Source organism: Homarus americanus, unplaced genomic scaffold, assembly GCF_018991925.1.
Source record: "Homarus americanus isolate GMGI-L3 unplaced genomic scaffold, GMGI_Hamer_2.0 scaffold48406, whole genome shotgun sequence".
NCBI lineage: Eukaryota > Metazoa > Arthropoda > Malacostraca > Decapoda > Nephropidae > Homarus > Homarus americanus.
Window position 1 is genome coordinate 497369 of NW_024753828.1, and position 27598 is coordinate 524966.

The window sequence follows — 27598 nt, forward strand, 5'->3', positions numbered from 1 at the left end:
ACACTGACCATAATGCATCTGTTTTCCTTCTCTATCGTTTTTTTTAACACCCAAGTGATTTGAATGATACAATAAGGAGATACAGGCCACAGTAATTACATCATAGTTCCTGCATTGAATTTTCTATGACACAAAACAGTACAGTATTATGTACAGTATTTAATTGTTTACAAATCACATACTGTATAGGACAATCAATTAGAACCTCTCCATTTTGTTGATTAAATAACTTTACATTTTGACTCCTTTTCCAATGCCCAAACTAAATTATTGTGCCTACCTAATATTTACAAGTACCTTTTTCCTTTATTATCTGACTATAAGATGAAAACCATTTTGTTTAAATTTACAAACTTTACACAAGACTGGGTAACTATTACAGTACATGTACTGTACTCACCAGAAAATAGAAAGATCTGATGTTTCAATAAGCATCTCATCAAGATAATCAACCATCTTGGTATGGAAAACAATTTGATTGATGAGTGCAGCTAACTCCCGATTGTTCTTGAGGTTCAACCCAGCTCGGTTACCAGTAGCATATGCTTGTAGCCGGAACCAATCAAGACGGATGCCACGAAAGTCAAATGATGTTCCTTCCTCTACTGAATATAAATTCGAAAGAGTGTGGGTAAAACTGCATTAGACACAAGGAATCAGTTAGTAGCTGGTAGAACACAAACACAGACAAACAATGCAAGGCTAAAAAAAATGTAACAATGAATTTAAATATAAAGTGCATGACAGAATTGAACACAATGTATCTGATCTACCCAGGTTGATAAAATAAACTTAAAAGACATAGTACAACTGATTTACAGATTCTCAACAAAATTACATCAAGAGAAACTATCGAGGGTAATAAACATCAAAATTTGTCACACAATTATACCATAGAGTTGATTATTTTAATAAAATATAAAAATAATAATAGAGTAGGATATTGTACAGGTAAACCTTGATAAACGATATCTTGTTCAGTGATATTCCGCTTTAATGATCGTCATGAATTAAGACTATCTTGATATATACTATACAAAAAATCGCTTTAACGATACCCTCGATATCCATTGGTTAGAAAAAATCAATTTTATCTCTGGTGCAAACTATGGATTGTTTATACTCAAATTAATTGCTGTCTTGCAAGGATTCCAGCAATACAAATTATATTTTTTTACGTCATGTCAGTAACATTTTATCTCCCTTCATTTATCAGTCCGATCCGCACACTACAGCCCTGCGCTTGGTTCTTTGTCGATCGTAAACCGGCCATAGCATTGCCCCACGATTATCGGTCAGCATCGTACATTGTACTTATCATTAGTGATATTTTTTTCTTATATAGTGAGAGGACAGCACTAACATTTAGATTGAACTGTGTTATGGTGACTGAAGTGATATTTTCTGTGTTTTTGTGACTGCAAGATGCTTCGCCTCTGTTGTGAAAATGATGTGAGCAGTGCCGGCCGCTATTATTTTTATGTTATCACCATTCGCTCTATTTTTGTGACAAGTGTTTTTGCTCTATTTTTGTGACTGTGAAGTGAGCAGTGTAACTTTGAAAATGTCTTGGAAGGCCAAAGCATCCAAGAAAACTGTGTCTCTGAGGTAAAACTTAACATTATAAAGCAGCATGAGACTCCCCAGAGGCTGCGTGGGAGTCAGAGTGACGTCTCCACTCCACCTACAAGAGTTCCCTTAGCCTCGAAGGGGAAATGTGATGATGATCAGGCTTTTTCTTGAGGATGTGGTGAGAGTTCTTTAATTGTCTTGACAGTGATACATGTGTCTTTGGGGACTGGCTGAGAACGTATCCCATTGAACTCCATGTTATAATGCTCCCTATCTACAATTATTTATCAAGGTTTACCTGTGCAGTACATCATATACATAACATTACTTGATGACAAACATTCAAAATTTTGTGGTTGAAAAGAATAGGATATGTATTAAACATAAAATAAGAGTGAGGTCAAAATTCATCTGATTATGCTATTGCAAAGTCTACAGTTAAGGTGCATTTTGCACAGTAGTATATAAGCATTTGGATCATTTCAGCTAATCCAGTGACTTTACTGGTGAGGACAATGTAAGGATTTGAGATATTCTGTTAAAGTAAAAAGAACATTCTGTTGTCACACTGAAGGTGCTTACCTACTTTGATACACTAATCTTCCCCTAGAAAGTAGTAATCGTTAACATGTGAATACTACAACAGAACAGAACATACCAAGATACTTTCCTTGTTTCTTTGTGTGCATTTTTTTAATGAAACATTGTGCACTTAAATTATAACTATGTTGATAGACATGTATCAAGGCTAATTGATACACTAATAAATTTATGAACAGACTACCCAACTAACCAATGAAAAAGATCTTAAATACTGTATCTAAGCTTAACTTCTATCAGAAAAAACAATACAATATAGTTATAGACTTCACCTTGTTTAACAGAGAGGTTTCCAATTTCATTGCACATAGAAGACAATATTATTGATTCTTCTTCTGGTAAGTTCTGCAGTTCCTGTATCAACTGATTAAGAGCAATAGCATCATAACCACAGAGGTACTGAGTGTAGTATCGCTGCAGTACCTGGTAAAAAAAAAATATATATTTACTGAAGTTCTCTATGGTCAGCAATAATTTTCTACAATGTTTTAAATTCCTAAAGCATACAAAATATAGTAAAATGAAACCAAACCACAACTCACCTGGGAGTACTTCTTGATTAGAGCTCGGATTTCCTCCATATGAAAAAGAAGTTCTGGTAACTGGCGATCAACCAAATCATCTGCAGACTTGCCCTTGACTTTGTGTAGAGGAGGATTCTCATGGTGACGTAGAAGCCACAATACCTAAATTCCACCAAGATATTTCTTTTACTGCTATCAAAGAAACATTTTAACAAGATATAAAGATGAAATTCATACATTAAGTATACTGGAAGTACTGTACTATGTAAATTAAGACCTGAATTCACTGACATACTGTACACTGTTGGGAAAATTTGAAGTCATAAACAAAGCATCCTTTGTTAATCTGTAGCAGCTGCATGTGTATTAATTACTCAGTCCTTGAGAATTATTGACAAAATATCTTGAACGGTAGATGATCAGAAGGACCTACAGTATATAGCTCTAACAATAGTAAGTTAAGTAATAACTATACTATTTACCCGCTAACCTGGCCTGTCAGCCATGCCCCTCTTCTATAGCTACAAATAGCTGACTAGTTCAAAGAAAATGCTCGTGCAGCTGTCCATTAAATCAAACTAAATGCGTTCACAATTGTTAAGCAGACTTGTTATTCTCTAAAATACTGTTAAATATCTGGACTATCAAAATACAAATAATTTCAAGGCATTGGCACTTCAGAGAGGATGTTAGAAATTTTTAAATATTTATCATATAAGCTCAAAGATGAAATTTGCCTTTGAATGAAGTCCTTTCACAATTTCTCTGTTTTGTACCAAACATAAAACAAACAAACAAATGATACCTAACATATAGCACAATGGGCAATGTACTACAATTTATAAAGCTGGATATATCCCATAAAATTTATATAACTGATAAAAGTTGATATAAATATGCTCAATCCAGGAGGGGGTAAAATGCTCAGGAGTACAGCCACTGAACTTCGCGGCCACATCGCCGGGGTGATCAGCTAACAGTGACAGCTCAGCTGAACACGTAACTCATACTGCCAGTACGGTAAAGCTCGCATTAGAATACTATCGCACAAAAATTAACTATACGAGTACCTCATCCATCTTTGGCCGAGATTTTCGTTCATTTGCACCAAATTTCATGATAATTATTGACAGGATGTAAATGTTTAACCTCTAAATACCTTCTTCATACTTCGTAGCAAATATTATTTCTTAAATCTTGTCACAATGTAGCATTTAAGATGGGGAGATGCCAAGTTAGTGAATAAAGTATTTATTATCTGCTCTTGGATGTGCGATATGTTTTTGTTGGTTAAGTACACCACAGCGCTGACATCTGTTGACAGTTGGGAGTTGACGTCGAAATGAGTGAAATTCCCGCCAAGTTCAGTCGCTGTTCCCCTGAGCGTTTTACCCCACCTAGAGTTTTATCAGTTATATAAATGATTTGGGATATATCCAGCCATACAAACTGTAGTTCATTACCTATTGGGCTATATTTTTAGTGTCATTTGTTTGTTTGCTTTATGTTTGGTACAAAACAAAAAAATAATGAAAAGAATAAGTGTTTTTGTTTTAAATTTCAATTGTTTATTCCTAGGTACCCCTGTACAATAACACCACAAGCATCTGGCAAGTGTCACAAGTATATACAGTATAAATATTATAAAGGGGCTTACTAAAGCCTAAAGAAGGAAGGATATTCCTTTAACACATTATCAATATTATTTACATAATATCTGGCCAGTATGGGGAGGATCATCACGTCTCCGTCAGGGGGTCGTGGAGTGGTGGTCCAGCAGGCGTCATGGAAGCGTTGTGTGTGGGGACATCTTAGGAGGAAGTAGATAAGGGTACGGCTGTCGGGTCTTCTGCATAATGCACAAGAGCATTGCTCAGGGGATTCGGGGATACCAATCTCCCAAGCAAATTCATACCCAATGATGATAAGGGCAGTATCGCTTTTGTTTGTTTTTTTGCCCCGCGAGGGGGCTAGTTTATTGAGCACCCCCTTACATCTTGTGCAAGGTGAAATGCAAAAGTGTTTACAGCGTCCATGTGGGAAGCATGCATAGTACATGCTTGTCTTTGTGACTCATGCATTAAGGGCGTAAAAGCCTGTAGGGTCATGGGTTTTGTCAACAAGTTACATAAAGTGACAGAATGATGAGTTTGTGGGAGAAAATTCCCAGTACAATTCAGCTGTTTATGGCATAACGTGGCAGGTCCCTAATAATGTCAAGTGCCTGTCACTAGGAGGAGGGATATCTGGTCAGGAAGGGGCGAGGTGTTGGTAACGGCTGGGGACCTGTAGGAGGAGGTCATAGGGCAAGTAAGGATGTAGTGAGAGAGGGTGTGAGAGTCGGGTTGACCACAAAGTTTACAAATAATGAGGCCAGGCTCAGGGTTGCCAATGTACTCCCATAGGTACCTGCCCCCCAAGCGCAGTCTCATGTACACAATCTGATGGGATCGAGTCAGGGGTTGATACTCTTGATACTCTTTGTAGTGGTGGTTGTCGTCATAGTGGTGAAGTGTGGCGCTACAACGTTGTTTCAGGTGTGTCTAATGTTCATCGAATGCTTCTCGTTGTGTGGCGTGTATGCGAGATTTGAGATGATTTAGGGAGAGGGCGAGGGTGGCTTCAATGTCCTCTTCTTGTGTCGCTTCTTTGGCAAGCCGATCAACAGTGTCACAGGCAGTTATTCCTATATGTGATGGGATCCAAATAAACTTGACATGGATGTCATCAGTTTGCTTGAGCCCGGCGACGGCGGCTAGGGTGTGTTGTGCGGCAGGGGAGGAGGGGGAGGGTAATTTGAGCCTCGCTAGTGCAGAAGTGCTGTCACTAATTATAAGGAGGTTCCAGCGTTCAGTGCAGACATGGGTCGCCGCCCCCCAGGAATTCCCTCGAGGATGATTAAGCTCTCGGTGTCAGTGGAGGAGGCCCAGTCGTGCACCCTGATTTTCCTGCAGGCTTGGCACTCAGGAATCCACACAGCTGCCCCAGCGCCGCCCGGCGGGAGGTCGTAAGAGGGGAGGCGACATCATTAATCTGCCCAAGGCAATTAAGTTTGAGTATGTACTGCAGTTGGGTGGATTTATGACCAGGGAAGGTGTGGACAGCAACATCAACACTCGGGGAAGTCCACAGCGGTAGAGGTGGATGTGTATACTCGGGAAGGAGAGAGGGCGAGGGGGTGCAGAGGTGATAACGCAAAATGTCAGCAGCAGTGTGGACGGGCCAGTGTTGAGAAAGGGAGGGAAGGATAATGGGGACAGGCCAGCACAGTGAGTGCGACCGAGGAGTCAGTTGCTCACTGAGAAGTTTAATACCAAGGATGGCATTGGGAGCAGTAATTCGATCGCAGACAGGGAGCAGGATCAGTTCTCGCTCTGTTTTGGATTTTCTCTACACTTTGTTTCTCGTGCTGGGAGGCAACTACAAGAACAAGAGAGGCATAATCTATGACAGCTCTGACGATGGCAATGTACATGAGACATAGGACTGGAGGGGTCTCGTTCGTTGGCGGCACTGGGAGATGACGTGGGTGGCGACAGCGGAGGTGGTGGCTCTGGTCGTGGCACGTAAGGGTAGACCAAGGTACCTGTAGGTGTGTACTTGTTCAATGTCTTGTTCTAGCAGAGTCAGCGGTGTCTGACGCCAGAAGTGTGAGATGAATTTGGTTTTTGTGTGTGAGATGACGAGCCCAAGTGTTTGACAGGTCCGGGCGAACGTGGAAAGTATAGGTTGTTCCTGTTGCACTGTAGTAATTTGGAGAAGGTCATCAGCGTAACTTATGATGTGTCCGTCTAGGGCTCGCTCAGCAAAGATGTCGTTGGAGCGGCTGAGGACACCGCCCTGAGGCGTGCCAAGATCAAGGTCCCTGATCATAGAGTAGTGGCCCTGAAAACGGATACGGGCCTGTCGATGGGAGAGGTAGTCAGCAATCCATGTGAGGAGTTTGCCCTTCACATCCATGTGCGTGAAGCCCTCAAGAATCACTTCACTGTTGACTTTATTAAATGCACCCTTGAAGTTGACGAAGAGGGAGGCTTTGGCTGAGGTGTTCGCCATGTAGTGAGCGATGCAGTGAGTAGTACTCTTCCCAGGGTGAAACCCATAGAGGTCAGGGTGCAGGTGGGCTTCAATTTTCCAGTGGAGGTGGTGGCATATCTTGCATTCCATCATCTTTGAGAAGCAGGAGATGAAGGAGATTGGACGATATTCGTCTTGTCCGCCTGGTTTAGGGACTGGGATGGTGGTGGCAGTCTTACCTCATATCTGTCCAACATGATGCAGTATGTCTGCTATAATAATCACCAATCTGACTCCTCGCCGATCTTGTACGGCATCCCCCAAGGTTCCATTCTCGGTCCAGTACTGTTTTTGTTGTACATAAACGACATAGTCCACGCCAGCACACTCATAAAATACAACTTATTTGCAGACGATAGTAATCTCTATGCCAGCAACTCAGACCTCCATTCCTTGATGAGAACTATGAACACTGAATTAACTAAAGTCAGGATCTGGTTAATACGTAATAAACTGACCTTAAACCTTAAGAAAACCTACTGCACGATCCTTCACAGAAGGAAAAACTTACCCCCAAACTTGGACCCCCTGTACATTGGTAATAAAGTCCTCAAACACGAACAAAATACTAAATTCCTCGGAGTTATTGTTGATGAGAAACTTAAATGGAGAAACCACACACAAGCCATTCACAGTAAAGTCAATAAACAGTGCGGTATCATGCATCACACTCAACAGTCACTCACTCTCACAGCAATGAAAGAAATCTATCATGATCTTGTTTACCAACACCTGATACACTGTCACACACTATGGGGGGCCTCTGGCTCTTCAAAAACACAATCTTTGGTTACTGCACAAAAGAGAGTTGTACAGACAATGACCTACTTGAAAATAACAGATCACACAAATAAAAAATTTGCAATACAGCCATGAGCTGGTTAACGTCCTAGATACGTTCTTGGAAACGTGACGTTAACCGAAATGGACGTTGTCCGATCATCACACAAACTTTTTATTTATACTTACGAGTATGTGGAATACTATATACGTACATATACACTTTTACTCTTAAATCACTACTGTAATGTGATATAGGTGATAAATTTTTATCTCTTGTGCAAAATACATGACGTTTATATTAAAATTATTCACCGTTTTACAAGGATTCCAGCAACGCTGGGCAGATGGGGGAGAGAGAGGGAGGGAGGGGGGAGGGAGGGAGGGGAGTGGTTTGACAGTTGGCACAGGCCCAGGTCTAACGCGTGTATATTTATCAGTTCTTAAGTGACTAAGCTTCTCTCCTATAAAAAGCCAGTGAAATGACCTGGGTGAATATAATTTACATAGCTGGGATTCTTGTAAGATGTTGATTTATTTAAATATAAACAACCTATAATTCGCACAAGACATAACAATTTTAGTACCGTAATCAAATTAGTACATGTGCACTCCAGCTTTGAAATTTAAAAAATTCGAGAATATTAACACTTACTGCTGTGCCCTCTTTGTTTACAAATCTATCAATCACTTGCTTGACAATAATTATTTCCAGTTCCGGAATAATCAGAGATACAACTTAAGGCACCCAGAGCTACTAAGACCACCCCCCCATGCGCTCCTCTCAGTCCCAGACCTCCATAAAATATCACCGTGTGAAGGTGTGGAACAACTTGGCCCCACCCATCCGAGCAAAGACTACGCTCCCTTCCTTTAAATCATCTCTTAAAAAATATCTATAGTCTAAGTATTAATATTTCTTGTAACACCTACTATATTTACAGTACCTGCTTTTATTGTACCATCAAAACCGTTTTATCGGAAATTATCATGTAAATAGATAAGTAATTACCACTGCAATAAACATAATTGCCAACTAGACATAATCCTGACAGCTCTGTCCTCTTGTTCAACCTTATTACTGTACAACCCATGTTGTACTGCACCCCCATTATACTTATGTTTTTCAATTCCACTGTAATTTATGTACATATAAATAAAATAAAAACTGAAGCAACTAAAAAAATAATAATAAATAAATAAAATTAATAAATATTGAAGTGATAACCGTGGTAACATTATGAGATGTTCTTATTACCACCATGCTATTGTACTATTCCAGATGATACTAAATGTTACATAATACTTCCTTGAGATAAATGTATAGTATATATCAGGTGCCTAAAAGAGAGCTCAGGTTCTCAACTGGCTCAGTCATGTTAATATTGTCATTATTATCCACTCTGTATCTGTATTTTTCTGGCTAAATAAAATGTTTAAATTCAATTCAATTCAATTCAGGTGTTGATGAGAAAAGGGGCTGATACTTTTTGGGGAGAGTAAAAATGGATTAATGTGAATATCACTGTCAACACATGATGATGAACAGTAACCTACATACAGACAACTTATCATACTAATTTTGAAATAACTCTTTAAGAACTGTGCTGGTATTAAATAAAAGAATTAGAACAAAACAAAAACAAAAAACACTTACCTCATCTCTTGAAAAGCTGAGGCCCATGAATACAAAAAGGGCTTTGGGGCCCAATAATCCTGGTTGATCAGTCAAGATTAGGGCCAGTTCTTTCATGGCTGTCCGGAGATATTTACGTCGCTCACGATGCATGAGTGGCCTGTGGCAATAATGGAGGACAGTGAGCTGACCATGACTAATAAGTACAGTGCACTGTATGTTCCAACCTAACCTGACCAAAAGTGACCACCATGTCATACAGCATCAGACTCTACAGCATGGTATATTTTCATGGCTAAATAGCTTAATTCCAAGGAATGTTTCTTTAAACTAGACTTTTCACTTACAATATCAAGACCACTTCCAAGTTAAGATGATATTAAAGGGGTTTTAATGTATTGTATGTACTGTATTGAAATGCTAAAATCAGCTCTGATAACAAGTGAGAACTAAATGATATGACTGAAGAACAGATGCAAAGAATATGCAGCACCTAAGTCCTCCATCGAGGAATCTGCAAATTGGTTCTGAAATATGACATACGGAGGAAATTCTGCCAGGAATAAAGGCATATGCAACAGAGAAAAAATAAAATCCTTTTAGATGTTACAATAGTCAACCTTATAAGCAAATTTTACACATCAGAAAAATAACAAAACATCACCCAACATACGCATGAGTAACAGCTTGAGAATAGCTCTCCTTGACATCCGATATACGTTTACTCAGCTCTTTTTTAGTTTCTAAGAAGGATTGGACATATGAATGTGGATGCAGCACTTCATCTCTGTAAGACAAAATAAAAACATTATGAATAATACTGACATGTCATCAAATAACATCTCTTACCAAGCATTAGCTAAATATTTTAGTTCCATCACAAAAACAACCATATGAAGTTCTTCCTTATAATTTCCTCTCTAATGTTCAATCCTATTTACCTCAGTACAAGGTAATTTTAAGATTTGTTTCACAATTTTCAACTGTTTTACCAGTGTACAGCAGGTTTTTAATTCTACTTAATATTTCTGTATTCTTCTCTTTTGAGTCACTCTTTCCAGTGCATATTTAGGTTATTGTATCTCCCAGGGAAGTCATTCCTTCTTACATCTAAGCAATTAATTTGTCACATAAATATTTCTTCTGTGCAATACCTAAACCACTTTTTGGAACTCAAGAATAAAAGCAGCAAACTTTAATAAGTGATATCCCCATTAGCCAGAGTATTTGGTGGAGAGCACTTCTGGGGATGAGAGATTTCCGGGAAAACCAGACGAATTTCTCAAACTTGGAAAAATCCCTTATCCCCAGGATTTTTTCCAGTTGCTGGGAAAAGTTTCCAAGAGTCTAAACTATGCATCTTACACACAGACACTAGGAAAAGTTTTCCAAGAGTCCAAATATTCAGAATCTGTAAAACCAGTTTAACAAATAAAAAATCTATAAGATACGGGCATGAATGAAGCTGTGTGTTACAGCGGAGACTGATATTTTTCACTCCCACGGAGCAGTGGGGGATTAGTGGGTCACATGTAACTGACCTGACCTGATGCAATGTCAGGTGGAGGTAGTGTGGGGTCCCATATTATCGACCTTCTAATGCAATATCAGGTCACCCAGTTTTGTACGTAGTATAATATAATACGAAACAACAAAGCCCAACCATTAAATTAAGCAACGGGGAACTAAGTAACCAATCACAGATCACTTTTACATTTATTCATAATTTTTACGAAGTACTATAGTCAACAAACAGCCTTGAGTTGCCAGCTATCCCCAGCAGCGTTCGAAAAATCTTGAACAAGACTGTACATGAAGAAATTAATTATTTACCATAAATGCAACTCCGAAAAATCTGATGGGTCACCGCGTGTCGTCTCTTTATTTACAAATGACTCATTCGGTCCGAGCGTACTCTCATATCCACAAAAAAAAGTAAATTACACCATGATGCTTCAACAAAATTGCTTTCATTGGTACCAGATATCATAATAAGTACTATCTGTTGAATATGGTGGGGGGGGTCTGGGAGGTGGAGCCCTCTGGCTAGGAAGTTATTTAAGGTTAGGTTGAACTATCTCTTTGGTTGGTTAAGTCAGGTTTAGATAAAGTACTATACAGTATTACCCTGCTTTACACGGTTTCACTTTCCGTGATTTCTCATTTACGCGGTACCTTGCCAGAACTGGACTTTCACTTTCCGCGGTGCATCTACTCGTAAAATTCATACAAATTACCCGGCCAGAATATAAATTACATTGCTGGAATTCTTACAATATGATGATCATTTTGAATATAAACATCATGGATTTTGCATTAGACATACAAATTTTAGATCTAATGTAATAATTTGGTTTACACAAAGCAAATATTTTATCGTTTGTGCAGAATATATGAAGTTTACATTCAAAATATTCCCTGACCTGCAAGGAATCCAGAAATGTCAATTATATTATCCTAACTTTAGTCTGAATTATTATTTATTACTAAAAATGTAAATATACTATTTTTTTTTTTTCGCTTCTCTGGTAGGGAGGGAAGGTGGGGAGTGGGGAGGAAGGGAGGGAGGGACTGACCCAGCTAGGGCGGAGTATTTTGATTGACAGATAGTGTCCTTGAAGAATATTTCTTTGTATATTTACTGAAGATATATGTTTTAGCTCATAAAATTCATACAAAATACCCAGCCAGAATATAATTTACATTGCTGGAATTCTTACAATATAATGATCATTTTGAATATAAAGATCATGGATTTTGCATTTGACATACAAATTTTAGATCTAATGTAATAATTTGGTTTACACAGAGCAAATATTTTATCTTTTGTGCAAAATATATGAAGTTTACATTCAAAATATTCCCTGACCTGCAAGGAATCCAGAAATGTCAATTATATTATCCTAACTTTAGCCTGAGGTATTATTTATTACTAAAAGTTAAAATCTAGTATTTTCACCCAATCATTTCCCTGGTACGGAGGGAAGGTGGGGGGTGGGGGGGGAGGGCTGGGACCGACCGACCCAGCTGGCGTGAGTGTGAGGAGGGGGGATGCAAGGTGGGGTACTTTGATTGACAGATAGTGTGAAGATTATTTTTTTTTTATTAACTGAAGATATTTGTTTTAGCTCATAAAATTCATACAAATTACTCGACCAGAATATAATTTACATTGCTGGAATTCTTACAATATGATGATCATTTTGAATATAAACATCATGGATTTTGCATTTGACATACAAATTTTAGATCTAATGTAATAATTTGGTTTACACAGAGCAAATATTTTATCTTTTGTGCAAAATATATGAAGTTTACATTAAAAATATTCCCTGACCTGCAAGGAATCCAGAAATGTCAATTATATTATCCTAATTTTAGTCTGAGGTATTATTTATTATTAAACGTTAAAATCTAGTACAGTATTACCCCGCCTAACGCGGTTTCACTTAACGCGTTTTATCATATACGCGGTGCCTCGCCAGAGCTGAACTTTCACTTAACACGGATTTTTTCCACATATACGCGGTGAGTGTCCGGCTCCAGACGCTATTTTTAGATTTGCCCCACCCTATTTTTAGATTTGCCCCACCCGCCCCCCTGCCTGACTGCCTGTTTTAGCTCATAAAATTCATACAAATTGCCCGGTCAGAATATAATTTACATTGGTGGAATTCTTATAATTTGGTGATCATTTTGAATATAAACATCATATATTTTGCATTAGACATACAAATTTTAGATAAAAATTTTTCTCAGAGTAACTATGTTATCTTTTGTGCAAAATATATGACATTTATATTCAAAATATTCCTGGTCTTACAAGGAATCCAGCAATGTCAATTATATTATCCTAACTTAGTTTGAGGTATTATTTATTACAAAAAAGGTAAATATTCTGGTGTTCCCACACATCTGGTGGGACGGTTGGTGGGGGGTGGGGGGGAGGGAGGGACCGACCGACCATCTGTTACCCTGTGGCTATTTTTTTTTATTAACTGAAGATATTTGTTTTAGCTCATAAAATTCATACAAATTACCCGGTCTGAATATAATTTACATTGCTGGAATTCTTACCAATTTGATGATCATTTTGAATATAAAGCATCATATATTTTGCATTAGACATACAAATTTTAGATAAAAATTTTCTCCAGAGTAAGTATGTTATCTTTTGTGCAAAATATATGACATTTATATTCAAAATATTCCTGGTCTTACAAGGAATCCAGCAATGTCAATTATATTATCCTAACTTTAATCTGAGGTATTATTTAATACAAAATTTTAAAATTTATTTTTTTCACCCCACATCTCTTGAAGGGACGATTGGTGGGGGGTGGGGGGGAGGGTTGGGACTGACCACGCGGTTGGAAGAGGGGGGAGGCAAGGTGGGGTACTTTGATTGACAGATAGTGTCCTGAAGATTATTATTTTTTTTATTAACTGAAGATATTTGTTTTAGCTCATAAAATACATACAAATTACCCGGTCAGAATATAATTTACATTGCTGGAATTCTTATAATTTGGTGATCATTTTGAATATAAACATCATATATTTTGCATTAGACATAAAAATTTTAGATAAAATTTTTAATGAGTAAGTATGTTATCTTTTGTGCAAAATATATGACATTTATATTCAAAATATTGCTGGTCTTACAAGGAATCCAGCAATGTCAATTGTATTATCCTAACTTTAGTTTGAGGTATTATTTATTAAAATTTAGTGGTTTTCCCCCAAAAATTTCTCAGAGAGGGAAGAGCCGGCAGTGTAGTGTGAGAGGGGGAGGGAGTTGAGTCCATTATTTGAATGGACATTAACTTGGCGACTGTATTTCTCTATTTCTCTTAAGTATTAATTGTGTGCATGTACCATCATAAAATTAAGATGTTATTTTTACTACAACATAGGTATGTGCCTTTAAAAAGTGGAGTTTGGGGGGTCGGGCCGGTTTCTATTGGAATTAATCCCATATGTTCTGTTGTTCACTTAACGCGGATTTCACTTAACACGGGACCCTCTGGGTTCTATTGACCGCGTTAAGTGGGGTACAACTGTATTTTCACCCACACATTTCTCAGAGAGGTAGGAGCTAGTGAGCTGGGAAGAGGGGGGGAGGGGGATTTGAGTCCATTATTTGAATGGACATTAACCTGGCGACTGTATTTCTCTTAAATATTTATTGTGTGAGCATACCATCATAAAATTTAGATGTTATTTTTACTACAACATAGGTATTGTGTCGGAAAAAGTGGAGTTTGGGGGTAGGGCCAGTCTCTATTGGAATTAATCCCATATGTTCTGTTGTTCACTTTACGCGGTTTTTCACTTTCCGCGGTACCCTGTGGGTTCAATTGACCGCGTAAATCGGGTACTACTGTACTGCGTTTTTTCTCAGCTGAGAAAAGATGCCCGCCCCCTCCTCAAGAGTTACAACTGATTGGCTGTTGCAAATCTGTTCTTTCCACCCAACCCTGGCTGGGAAGAAGAAGGGGGAGTAAGTGAGTGACACATTGACGGTTAGTGCCGAAGGTCTAGTGAAGTCTTTATTTGTCCTTTAGATTGAGTTTTTGTTTTGTGTTTATAAAATGTCACAGAAGTGACCAGGGAGAATATAATTTACATTGCTAGAATTCTTATAAGATAGTGATTAATTTGAATATAATCATGCTATAGTTTGCACTAGACAAAAATTTTGGTAATCATTTAGTACATTACTGCATTTTGAGTACATGTACAGTACAGCTTTGCCCTTAGGACAGTAGTGTGCCCAGAAAAAAATTAGGCGCGAATTTTTAATATGATGCACCAGATTGACTCAAGCAAAATAGAAAGATTCGCTTTAAATTAAGACATTGTCCTTAATTGTGGGGTGTCGCTTTAAATCAATAATCTTAAATTGAATCGCTTTAAATCGACGTTCTACTGTAGTACAGTAACGCCTCCAATAACGACGGTTCAACTAACGAAGATTCATATCTAAGACCCTGGTTAATTAAGGACCCAATTCAATTTACGCTATTACTTTCTTCGTATTTACAATGAAATTAAAAAAATATATTACATTTTCATATGAATAATAACTAAATCCCGATATTATATAAAAAGAAACACGTCTTGCACACGTAGGCTGCCGGGCTTGTCAGTGGTGACTCCAGCATCCCTAGTACAGTGACCCCTCGTTTAACGAACACCTCGGTTAACGTAATTTCGATTAACGAACTGCCTTCCATAAGGATCTTCAATTCGGTTAACGAAAAAAAAATTCGGTTAACGAAGTTCTTACGAACCGACCTCAACATGTTTTCGCTTGCACTGACCGGGCAACCAGCTTTAGTATCAGTCCGCCAATACATTAATCAGTTCTAGGGCTTAAATTCCTTACTATTTTAGTAAATATCAAGAAGTTTATACTATTCAATAATTTTAAAAGTTTAATATTCAATTTTTTAGTCATTTTAACAATTATTGAACATAATTGAAGGTAAAGTGACTAGTTTAATGCGCAGCATCCAGCCTCTTAACACAGCAAACAGGAGTTAGTCTCTCTCTGTTTTCACTGGAGGTAACATCTTGCTTGAGACTCTCTTCAACTAAACGCTTTTTTTCTGTGTTTCCAAGCAAATTATTGGTCATTTTGAAATATATTTTACATATTGACAATATATAATGCAGTGCAGTGTTGATTTAAAGAAAATAATCTTGAATTACACCAGAGAGCTAAAATTTTATGGGTGAAATGGCACCATGGGGTGCCTTCTCTTCTTCCTACTCCTCCACCCCCATTCTAAATGCCATCATCATCATCATCCAGGAGCCTTCTACATACACACCTCAAAGTAAGTGAACTTTTCTACCATTTTTGTTGAATTTAGGAAATTTTCGGTGAGCTGGAACCAATTACCCAAAAACCCATTGAAACAATGGTTTCGGTTAACGAACGACCTTCTGGAACGGATTGAGTTCGTTAACGGAGGGGTCACTGTATAAACAATCGCAGCTGGCGGGCCCTTAGTTTTCACGCATCTGAACAGGAAAAGAAGAAAAACTTTCTCAGGTTTCTCACAGCATTTTAGCATCCCTATTCAACATGAGCAAGAAGGCAAGTGATGGTAGTGTTGGTTCAAAAGCGAATAGAAAGTGTATAATCTTAACCGAGAAACTAGATGTGTTAAAACGATATGAAAAAGGTGAGAGGTCTGTGGATATTATATGGGGCAAGCAATTAAAATATTTTCTGAAGTGGATCCATTAACAGAAAAACGCATTAAAATTTAAATAAACGCAAATGACCTCTCCATAAAGATGTATAATGAAAAAGAAAGCAGCTGTGCAAAGTTCTTTCGACAGCTTTATTATTCGAAGACCTAAACCACCAACTTCAGTCACCATCAACTTCAGGCTCAGTAACAGTTTCAGCAACAGATTTATGGAAAGCTACAACTTAAGCCAGAGTTGAACCTGATGACTTCGTCATCTGAGTAAAAGCTCGCACATCATCATTGGCTGTCCTTATGTTTTAGACTTTACCGCTATTGGTGAGTAGAATTTTTGTTTTACATTCGTAAATATTATTTAAAACATATATGAACAGTAAATAAGTGCTGCTTTCATATTCATATGTAGAGAAAAGGACGATATGTTTTCACATGTACACACTTACTGTACATACGTTGGCGTTCCCAATTGTCTCGCTTTATTTCTTTACCATTAGTGGTTAGCTACTTCTAGTGTTCCATTTATTAACATTAAATAACATTACTTAAAACATACATACAGGTATTCAATTTAATTTTTTTACATTAAGTTCACTACAGCTACAACCAGGGTCTTATTTTCTTCAGTTTCTTATGTAGAACCATCGTCACTCACGAAAACAATGCGTCTTGTCTCCTCGTGTGTTTTAGTATTCTACGTATTGCATTGTTCATTTCAAATATATAAACATTAATTCAATCAAATACATATTCAGTAATAAACAATAATGATTCTTTTGTACATATTCTTAAGATAAATGGCTTATGTTTCCTTGAGTGTGCACGTATACATTGGCGTTTAACTATCACTCACTTATTTTTCTTTAATATCAGTGGTTACTTCTACTGTACATTAAATAACATTACAGTGGTCCCTCGGTTAACGAACGGTTCGGTTAACGAATTACCTTCCATAAGAATCTGCAATTCGATTAACGAAATCCTTACTAAAATCTTGTTTTGTTGTAAGCATCAGCTGATGGGATAGTCTGCCAATTCAGTAATCTGTTCTATGTTTACATTCGTTTCCAATGGAGTAAATATCAAGAAAGTTGTGCTCTTTAATATTTTTGCATGTTTTATATTAAAATTATTAGTCATTTTGACATTTATTTAACATATTGATAATATATGCAGTACAGGGAACTAGTTTGTTGTGCGCCCATCAGATGCGTGAGTCGGTCACAAAGCGTCACTTGGGCTTTGAAAACAGTGGAGAGAGCATCTATTTTGTTGGTGTCGAATATTTTTTGCTTTTATCATTGAAATTATTGGTCATTCTGAACTTTAGTTAACATATTCATAATATACTGTATAGTGCAGTGCAGTGTTGATTTAAAGAAAATAATCTTGAATTTCACCTAGTGAACTTAAAATTTTATTGGTGAAATTACTGCATCAAGCATGGGTCCCCTGAAAGGTGATTTCTCCTCCATCTCCACTTCCTTCTCTTCTCCCTTCTCCTTCACCCACACTTCTAATTCCCATCATCATCATCAACCAGGAACCTTCTACATACACACCTCAAAGTAAGTGTACTTTACTGCATTTTTTTTTTACTTTGTATGTACTTTTCGGTGAGCTGGAATCAATTACCCAATATCCCATTGAAACAATGGATTCGGTTTACAAATGACCTTCTAGAACGAATTGTGTTCGTTAACCGACGGACCACTGTAATTAAAACTTACATATTTTTTACATTAATTTTACTACAACAACTACCAGGGTCTTATTTTCTTCAGTTTCAAGTGGACAACTGACATTATGGGTGTAAACACTGACAACAATGCCATCTCTTATCCTCTTGTGTTTTTAATGTTCTACGTATTATTAATGAATTGTATTGTTCATTTCGCATATATAAAAATTAATTCAATCAAATACATATTTAGTAATAAACAATAATGAATCTTTTGTACATATTCTTAAAAAGATAAATGACACGGTATCCTTAAATGCGCACGTATATGTAAGCGTTCCCAATCCATCTCGCTTCTTTTTTTCTTTGCCAATTGTGGTTAGCTACTTCTATTGTTCCATTTATTAACATTAAATGACATTACTTAAAACATAAATATTATTTTTTTTTACATTAATTTTACTACAGCTACAATCAGGGTCTTATTTTCTTAATTTTCTCGTGTAGAACTATCGTTTCGGACTCCCGGCTGTAAACACTAACGAAAACAATGGCGTCCCATCTCCTCTTGTGTGACCATTTATATTGTATAAGGTGCATTCAGAAACATTATTTAAAGACTATAGTTTGCAATTTTCATTAATTGTATTGCTTTTGGGGGAAAAGAGGATAAAAAGCCACACAAAAGATATGAAAAGGTCACACTTGGGAACGCATCTCATTATTATTGTTTTATTTTAATGGTACAGTAATTAATGATTTGCGAAACGATGATTCACCATACACTGCAATATTGGAGGACACATTACCATCGTTATTCGAGGCTTTACTGTAATTTCTCTGTTAGCCGGAATCCCTAAAACCCAGAACTCTCCGAGCCGGAATTGAAAATTTCTCGGAAAATAGTACCCAATGCCGAAATTTTCCGGCTTTCGGAACGATTTTCTGAGGGCACATTTTCCGGAAAATTCTGGGGATGGGGGATATTTTTCTGGGTTCGAGAGATGAGGTAATAGGCAATTTCTGGAACTTCCGAGAAAATTTTTCTGTTACCTGGAAAATTCCGGGTATGAGGGATTTTTTCTGACTTTGAGAGAATCATCTTGTTACCTGGAAATCTCTCATCCCCGGAAGTGCCCTACACCAATTGTTCCAACAAAAGACAAAATGAAATATATTTTACCTGAACAAAGTAATGGCCCAACCAGTTTGCAATGCTTGTGTCCAGCACTCGAGGGCCTGAGGTTTCTGGAGTGTCTGAGGTATTAGCATGTAGCCCAAGATGATCCATCGCTCCATAGCATCAAGAGAGAGATATTCACAGGGCATCACATCAGTTTGTGCAGGGTTAAGGAGCTGACTAGGTGTGCTTACCAAACTTAACATCTGTGCTGCCCTGAGAGGAAAAACAAGATGGAAAAGTAAGTTAATATATCATGAACAAAAAAACTTTTTCTTAACTGATCCAAATGGAATGTTTGATGTTTAAAATTTGGAAAAATTGGTTAGTGGTGTTACATGGAGAAAAAAATATAGTATGAAAGGGTTGAGTAAAAGTAAATGGTTTGAAAATGATCCTATTAGATAGTGATAGGAATCAGCAGGGTAAGAATTGAGTTTTGCATATCAAGTTATATCTCATTTTTCCTTTTAATTTTTTTACTGAAATACACAGGTTGATCCTAACGAACTCATTAAGCAAGACTTAAAAGTTAATTATGTCTACTATAAATGACATATAATTCACATCCTCTTACCTCCACTGTTCTGCTCGTAGATTTCTCCGTGGGTAGAGAATCCAAAGCGAGCTGAGAGCAACAGATAGAAGCTTGGCATGGGGAACAAACTCTTCACTCAATTTCTTCAACGGACTTTCATATTCCGTTATCATTTGACCAAGACGTGGAAAACTTGGATCTCTGAAAGGATATCCATTATATAATAACTGAGTCATAAGTAAATATTCAGACTGATGTTTGCATTATCCTTTAAAAAAGTAATGAGACATCTATGAACCAATCCACATATTATCTTTATCTTCAACAGAAAAGTGATCCCTACAGATAAACTTCAGAGGAGAGTCCGGCTTTTATCGATAAGAAATGAAAAATAATCATAAAATATGAAAAAATTTCCGAGCAAAGGTGTTGCCTATAGCTGTATCTGGAAGGAGTTTTATGGCAATATTCATTATATTCATGCAATTATGTATGGCTTCCCCCTCCCCCAACCTTCCTTGGGTAGATATATGAATGATCGTGGTAAAATATTTTCCCACAAAATTTAGAATAAATAGCACAAAAAAAGACTTTAAAAATTCATTTCATACAACTCTCTTCCTCTTTGGCAAGTATAGGGAGGTGGTAAGAACAGTATCATCAGTATGTCTCGGACCTTGTCAAGGAGAGGTTCGTACTCTGCTGCACTGCACATCTTCTCTCCTCAAATATCAGGATGGCACGTGATTCAAAACATAAAAGACAACTAAAGGAAGCACGAGCCAAGAGCACTGCTAAATCCAAGAGGACGAAAGAAGAAAATATTCGCTAAAATAGTGACGGTAACAGCCGTCTCAGAGGGCACCTGATGCAGCCCAGCCCCAGCCTTCCACCTGGAGTTCAGTTAGAGATGTAATAATACACACACAAAAACAACAAGATATTACACGTAAAATCGGCTCAGAATGAGCACTTACACAGGGGAGACAGGTTGAGAAACTTTATCGGCCTATTTCAAAATGAACTTTCCAACACTCAGATTGGAATTTTTCATCCAGTTTTTTTTACTGATTTCAATGAAACAAACACTCAGCACAGGAAGAACCTTTCCTCAACATAACTCCAGAGTCCCATTTTTTCTATCTTGTAAGATTTATTTTTGTTTGAATATTTATTCTAGATATTTTTATGAAAATTTCAACCAATGTTTAAATTATTTTTATCCTTAAAACCAAAGAAAAAAACAATCATATCACTCTGGAATATTCAATGAAAATACTAGATCTCTTAGTACGATCAATTTCAAGGCAAAATAGAAAGAAGTTATGGAGAAATTACACCTTGAAAATTTAGACAAATGCGATAAAATGTGTTAAGGGTTGAAAATTTTGAAAGGGTAGAAGGGGGGTTATGGGGCTAGAATTGATGTAAATATGATCCTTGATTAATGACAGGAAGATAATAACAATCAACCAAAATTAAAAGCACCTACACCAAAAACCCGACTCTCCCCTTCAGGTCACATTATTACCATATGATTAATGACTCACTGTTACCATTTTATTTAAAAACATCTGTAAACAACTTACAAACACCAGACTCACCCCTGATTATTGACCATTTCGTGAGCAGCATTAAAGAGTCCTAGCACAGCCTTGCGATCCTCCACTCGTGACAAAAGGATCATCAAAGTTACATAGTTCGTTACAAGGTCCAAGTAGCTCTTAGCTAGTTCAAAGTTCACATTCTGAAAGATATCCATAAGAAGATAAATAAGAAGACTGATAACTGTTGTACATTTCAAATAACAGAACAGTAATCCCTCACCATCTGCCTTTTTAAGTCCCCACATTTTAAATATTGAACGGTATTATACACCATTTTACCAACTACAGTACAGTATCCTGTTTTAATTATCTATGGGTTTCCACATTCAACTCTGGAAATTTCAAGCCTAGCAAGAAGGGAATATTTGCTGGATCAGGCAGTGTAGTCACCCCACTCTCTAAGCACACGCACGCACACGCACGCAAGCACGCACGCACACACACACACACACACACACAGTGGTCCCTCGGTAAACGAGCACAATCAGTTCTAGAAGGTTGCTCGTTAACCGAAAAACTCTTTAACCGAAACCATTGTTTCAATGGGTTTTTGGGTAATTAGTTCCAGCTCATCAAAAATTGCCTAAATTCAACAAAAAAGGTAGAAAAGTACACTTACTTTGTGGTGTGTATGTAGAAGGCTCCTGGATGATGATGATGGGAATTAAAATGGGGGTGGAGAAGGGAGAAGAGAAGGCATTGGGGTGGAAGAGAAGTCACCCCATGGTGCCATTTCACCCATGAGATTTTAGTTCTCTTGATGCAATTCAAGATTATTTTCTTTAAATCAACACTGCACTGCATTATATATTGTCAATAAGTAAAATAAATTTCAAAATGACCAAAAATTTGCTTGCAAAAACAGAAAAAAGGCATTTAGTTGAAGAGAGTCTCAAGCAAGATGTTACCTCCACTGAAAAGATACAAAGACTGACGCCTGTATGGTGTGTTGAGAGGCTGGATGGCATGCATAAAACTAGTTTCATTACCTTCAATTATGTTCAATAATTGTTAAAAAGAGTAAAAAATTTAATATTAAACTTTTAAAATTATTGAATAGTATAAACTTCTTGATATTTGCTAAAATGGTAAGGAATTTAAGCCCTAGAACCGATTACTGTATTGGCGGACTAATACTACAGCTGGTGGACCGCCAAATGCAAGCGAAATCATGTTCAGGTTGGCTCGTAAGAAACTCGTTAATCGAGGGATTGCTCGTTAACCGAAATTATGAATCTTATGGAAGGTAACTCGTTAACCGAGGCGATCGTTAACCGAGGGACCACTGTATACGAACATCACGTTTTGTTGTGAGCATCAGCTGATGGGCTAGCCTGTCAATTCAGTATTCTGTTCTATGTTTACATTCGTTTCCAGTGGAGTAAACATCAAGAAAATTGTGCTCTTTAATAATTGTGCATTTTTTATGTAAAAATTATTGGTCATTCTAAAATTTAGCCATCCAAGCTCTGTCTACATATAGTTTTCAACTATTATTTTTGGCTCGATATATGTAACTTTATTCATTTATTGAAACTCATTTACATGCACACATTGTCCTAAGGGCAATGCTGTACTGTACATGTAATCAAAATAATGTAATGTACAAAATGAATACTAAAATTTTAGTCTAGTGCAAACTATTGCCTGTTTACATTCAAATTAATCACTATTGTATAAGAATTCCAGCAATGTAAATTATATTCTCCCCGGTCACTTCTATGAAATTTTATAATAAAAAACAAAATCTCAATCTAAAGGAAATAAATAAACAAATAAATACTTCACTAGACCTTCAGCGGCTAACTGTCAAACATGTCACTGTCACCCCTCCCTCCCTACCCCCCACCCTCCACACAAGGGTTTGGTGGTTTTCAGGAGGCTTTAAGTTTTTATCTTATATCACAGACTAAAGTTAGGAGACTATAATTTGCATTGCTGGAATGCTTGCAAGACAGCGAATAATTTTAATATAAATGTCATATATTTTGCACAACAAATAAATTTTTTAGTACATTAGTACATTTTATAATGTAAAGCTTTTCAACTGTATTTTTAGGTAGATTTACATAAATTTCTTCATTTATTTTCATTCATTTACATGCACACACCATACTAACAGATAAGTAAAAGAAATAAATGACCTAAAGCAAACCTGTTGTGTACATGTACTAACGGTACTAAAACTGTTATGTCTAGTGTAAATTACAGCTTGTTTATACAGTATTCACATTGGTCACTATCGTATAAGAATTCCAGCAATGTAAATTATATTCTCCCCGGTCACTTCTGTGAAATTGTATAAGCAAAAAACAAAAACTCAATCTCAAGGACATAAATAAACAAATAAATACTTCACTAGACCTCTCGGCGCCAACTGTCAAACCGTATCACCTCACCTCCTGCTCCCCCCCCCATCCCCCTCATGCTCATTCCCTCCCTCCCTACCCCCTACCCTCCCAGCAAAGGTTTGGTGGTTTTCAGTAGACTTTAAGTTTTTATCTTATATTACATCACAGACTAAAGTTAGGAGAACATAATTTGCATTGCTGGAATCCTTGCAAGACAGCGAATATTTTGAATATAAACGTCATATATTTTGCGCAAGAGATAAAAATTAATCACCTGTATCACATTACAGTAGTGATTTAAGAGTAAAAGTGTATATGTACGTGCAGGTATATATACAGTGATCCCTCGGTTAACAGAATTTCGGTTAACAAATTACCTTCCATAAGAATATTCAATTCGGTTAACGAACAAAAATTTGGTTAACGAAATTCTTACGAAAACATGGCCACATGATTTCGCTTGCTCACCAGCTGGTAGATTAGTCCACCAATATAGTAATCGGTTCTAGGGCTTAAATTCGTTCCCATTTGAGTAAATATCAAGAAGGTTGTACTATTAAATATTTTTCCAAGTTTTATATTAAAATTATTAAGTCATTTTAACACTTATTTAACATAATTGCAGTACAGGGAACTAGTTTTTGGTGCACCCATCAGCCACTTCACTCACCCACCAAGGCGTCAGTTTGTGTCTGTTCAGTGGAGGTAACATCTTGCTTGTGGCTCTCTTGAACATAAACTATTTTTACGTTTTTACAGTACAATTATTGGTCATTCTGAAATTTATTTAACATATTGACAATATATAGTGTAATGCAGTGCAGTGTTGATTTAAAGAAAATATTCTTGAATTACACCTAGTGAACTTAAAATTGTATTAGTGAAATGACGGCATCAATCATGGAGTGATTTCTCTTCCATCCCCACTTCCTTCTCTTCTCCCTTCTCCTCCTCCACCTCCCACTTCAAATTCACATCAGCAACATCAACCAGGAGCCTTCTACATACACACCTCAAAGTAAGTGTACTTTAATGCATTTTTTTTTTACTTTGTATGTAATTTTCGGTGAGCTGGAACCAATTACCCAAAATCCCATTGAAACAATGGTTTCGGTTAACGAACAACCCTCTGGAATGAATTGAGTTCGTTAACCGAGGGACCACTGTATATGCAAAATATAATATACAAGTCAGACATCTAAACTTACTTGGATATAGCAAAAACAGGGATGAAAAAGTGCCAGGAAATATTTACTTACAATGTCAAGTGACTCTGACATCCCCAAGGCATCCATAACTGTAAGGAGTTCAGAAACATGATCTTTCAAATCAAGGAGGTCAACAAATGTGTAGTAGTAGAGGGAGAGGGACTTCATGATGTCTGTCCGCACATTGGTCAAGGCTTGTAACTGTGGAAGAAATCGCTATTAATATATATGCAAAATAAGTTTTTATTTAAAAGCTTTACTGCACAGTGCATGTGCATAATAATTACTGTGAGAAGTAACAAAAATAAACTAGCTGGATATTTTAGGGCCGTGTTGTGGATGGGGAATGCCACAGTAGATCCCATCTGTTACAACAAGGGGTTCCCAACATTTATTTCACTGTAGACTGGAGTGTATACTGTACTTCCAATATTTTTGCAGACCGGTAAAAAAAAAGGGCGTGCATGCGTACGTGTGTGTGTGTGTGTGTGTGGGGGGGGGGGGTATTAACAGGTTTGAGGACAACATTAAACTGCAGAGTGTAGTTTCTCAAGACATCACATCTCAGGTGATACCCAGCACTCACGTGATTATTGATTACATTTTCTGATTCTGTATACTGGGAGTGTGAACTTGTAAACAACATGGGAAAACGAAACTAAAGTACAGTATCTCTTCAACTTACGATCTTTAAACTTAAGAACTTTCATACATACGAACAAACATGTCTGTATGTCCAAATTTCCATTTGGTGCGAAAGCGCAAGAGTTGTTCGTTCTACCGATTCTCAATAGATGGAGTTAGTGAGCTGCTCCCAATATTCCCACCCAACCAACAGCCATTTTAGTTGTTCTTGTCTCTCGTTGGCAGCATTACAGCGGTGTCAGTTTCTTGTGGCTTTTACAAACATTATTGACCCAATATGTCCGAGAAGAGTAAAGATAGTGCAAGTGATAAGAGTGCGAGTAAGAAAAGACACACGATGATTATAATGGAAACGAAAGTGGCTATAGTAAAGCAAGTAGAAAGGGGTGATAAGATGACAAATGTGGCTCGTGCTTTCAGATTGAATGGTTCAACTTTTGTGTTTGTGGCTGGAAGACTAAAATTGAAGTTGTATGATGGATTACTGTGCTGTGAGTGTGCTGTACATAAGGTATTTTTCATATTTAATACATTGTTTGCAAGTGCTAGAGCTGAATTTGGACTTGTGAAAAGACCTCCGGAACCAATTATTTTCGCAAGTAGGTAAGAAATCACTGAGCACTCAAGAGGCAAAAAATGGCCAAGGGGCGCGCAAACCCGCAGAGTTAATCTTCCCCTCACGAATGCCAGAGGCGCACTGAGAGTAAGCCGTGACATGTGCTCAGTTGCCAAGTGTCACCACTTGCCAACCAACCAAGCGTACTAACATCTCGCGTCCCGGGACAGCCTTCACAACATATGAACTTAACTAAGCGAGAAGTTTGTTCGTTGGCCCCCCTATCGCGACCTTAATTTCCACGCAGACTGTACAGGTTGAATCTCCCTAATCAGGTACTTTTTTGTCCGGCACCTCCCATCATCCGGCAAAATTTTAGTTTGCCGGACGGCCGCTAGTACCCACCAGCGCTCGTATCCATGGTTCGGCATACCCTTTGTTTACATCTGGTCCTAGTGGAGTTTGGTGCGTTCCTCGGTATTTCAAGTGATTCTGTAATATTTCACTTGTTAGTTACCCTTAATATGCCTCCTAAGCATATTTATTTTATTATTTCATTTACTGTACAGTTATTTTTTCTTCTCTACAGGTGAACATCACCAATTTATGTACAGGTACAGGTACTGTAATTATTTTGTCATTTTAAGTGCAGAATGAGAATTATTGTTTATCTATTTTCGTTTATTACAATTACGTACACTGTACAGTAGAACGTGGATATAACACGAGATATGTTCCAAGAGAGGTCGCTTTAAATCGAATTCCCACTAAATCGAAGTGTTGTTTCAATGGAATAATTTAGTTTGGTACTTTAGAGAAACACAAAATACTAAAAAGACTGAGTCTACCCAGATGCACCTCAGCCCATCTCCTAGAATAAACAAAACATTGTTTTCTTTAGTACAGTATTATGTTAAAACAAACACTCATAAATCAACACAGCTAAAATTAAGGGATGCGAAATGGTCTGTTTACTGGCTGGGAAGATGGGGGAGAGGGAGGTGAGGTGACATGATTGACAGTTGATGCCAAGGTTTAGTGCTTATTTATTTATCTGTTCTTAAGAGTGACTAAGTTTTTCTCTTATAAAATGTCACTGAACTGACATGGGAGAATATAATTTACATTAATGGAATTCTTATAAGATAGTGATTAATTTTAATATAAACATGCTATAGCTCGCATTAGACATACAAAGAGCAAAAAAAAATTTCTCTTGTGCAAAATATATGTTGTTTATATGCAAATTATTCGCTGTCTTGCAGGGATTCTAGAAATGCAAATTATATTCTCCTAACTTTAGTCTGTGATATTATATAAGATAAAAACTGTAAGCCTACTGTATAACCACCAAACCCTGGCTGAGGGAGGGAGGGTGACAGTGACATGTTTGACAGTTGGCACAGAAGGGCTAGTGAAG

At 37.3% G+C, this 27598-nt stretch overlaps 1 protein-coding gene across 3 annotated transcripts in view; it reads right to left on the reverse strand.

The window, feature by feature from the left end:
* The window catches only part of LOC121855594 (membrane-associated protein Hem-like), a 96370-nt gene that overhangs the window by 62013 nt on the left and 6759 nt on the right, over nucleotides 1-27598 (reverse strand). For 2 of the 3 annotated variants that reach the window (XM_042350642.1, XM_042350640.1), the window contains exons 3-11: nucleotides 25029-25178; nucleotides 21416-21558; nucleotides 19851-20012; nucleotides 19277-19489; nucleotides 9863-9976; nucleotides 9211-9349; nucleotides 2715-2858; nucleotides 2445-2595; nucleotides 401-605 (exon numbers count right to left, since the gene is read on the reverse strand). In XM_042350642.1, coding sequence (XP_042206576.1) covers nucleotides 401-605; nucleotides 2445-2595; nucleotides 2715-2858; nucleotides 9211-9349; nucleotides 9863-9976; nucleotides 19277-19489; nucleotides 19851-20012; nucleotides 21416-21558; nucleotides 25029-25178 — 1421 coding nt within the window. The remainder of the gene's footprint in view (nucleotides 1-400; nucleotides 606-2444; nucleotides 2596-2714; nucleotides 2859-9210; nucleotides 9350-9862; nucleotides 9977-19276; nucleotides 19490-19850; nucleotides 20013-21415; nucleotides 21559-25028; nucleotides 25179-27598) is intronic. The other variant, XM_042350641.1, reaches the window with a different exon arrangement.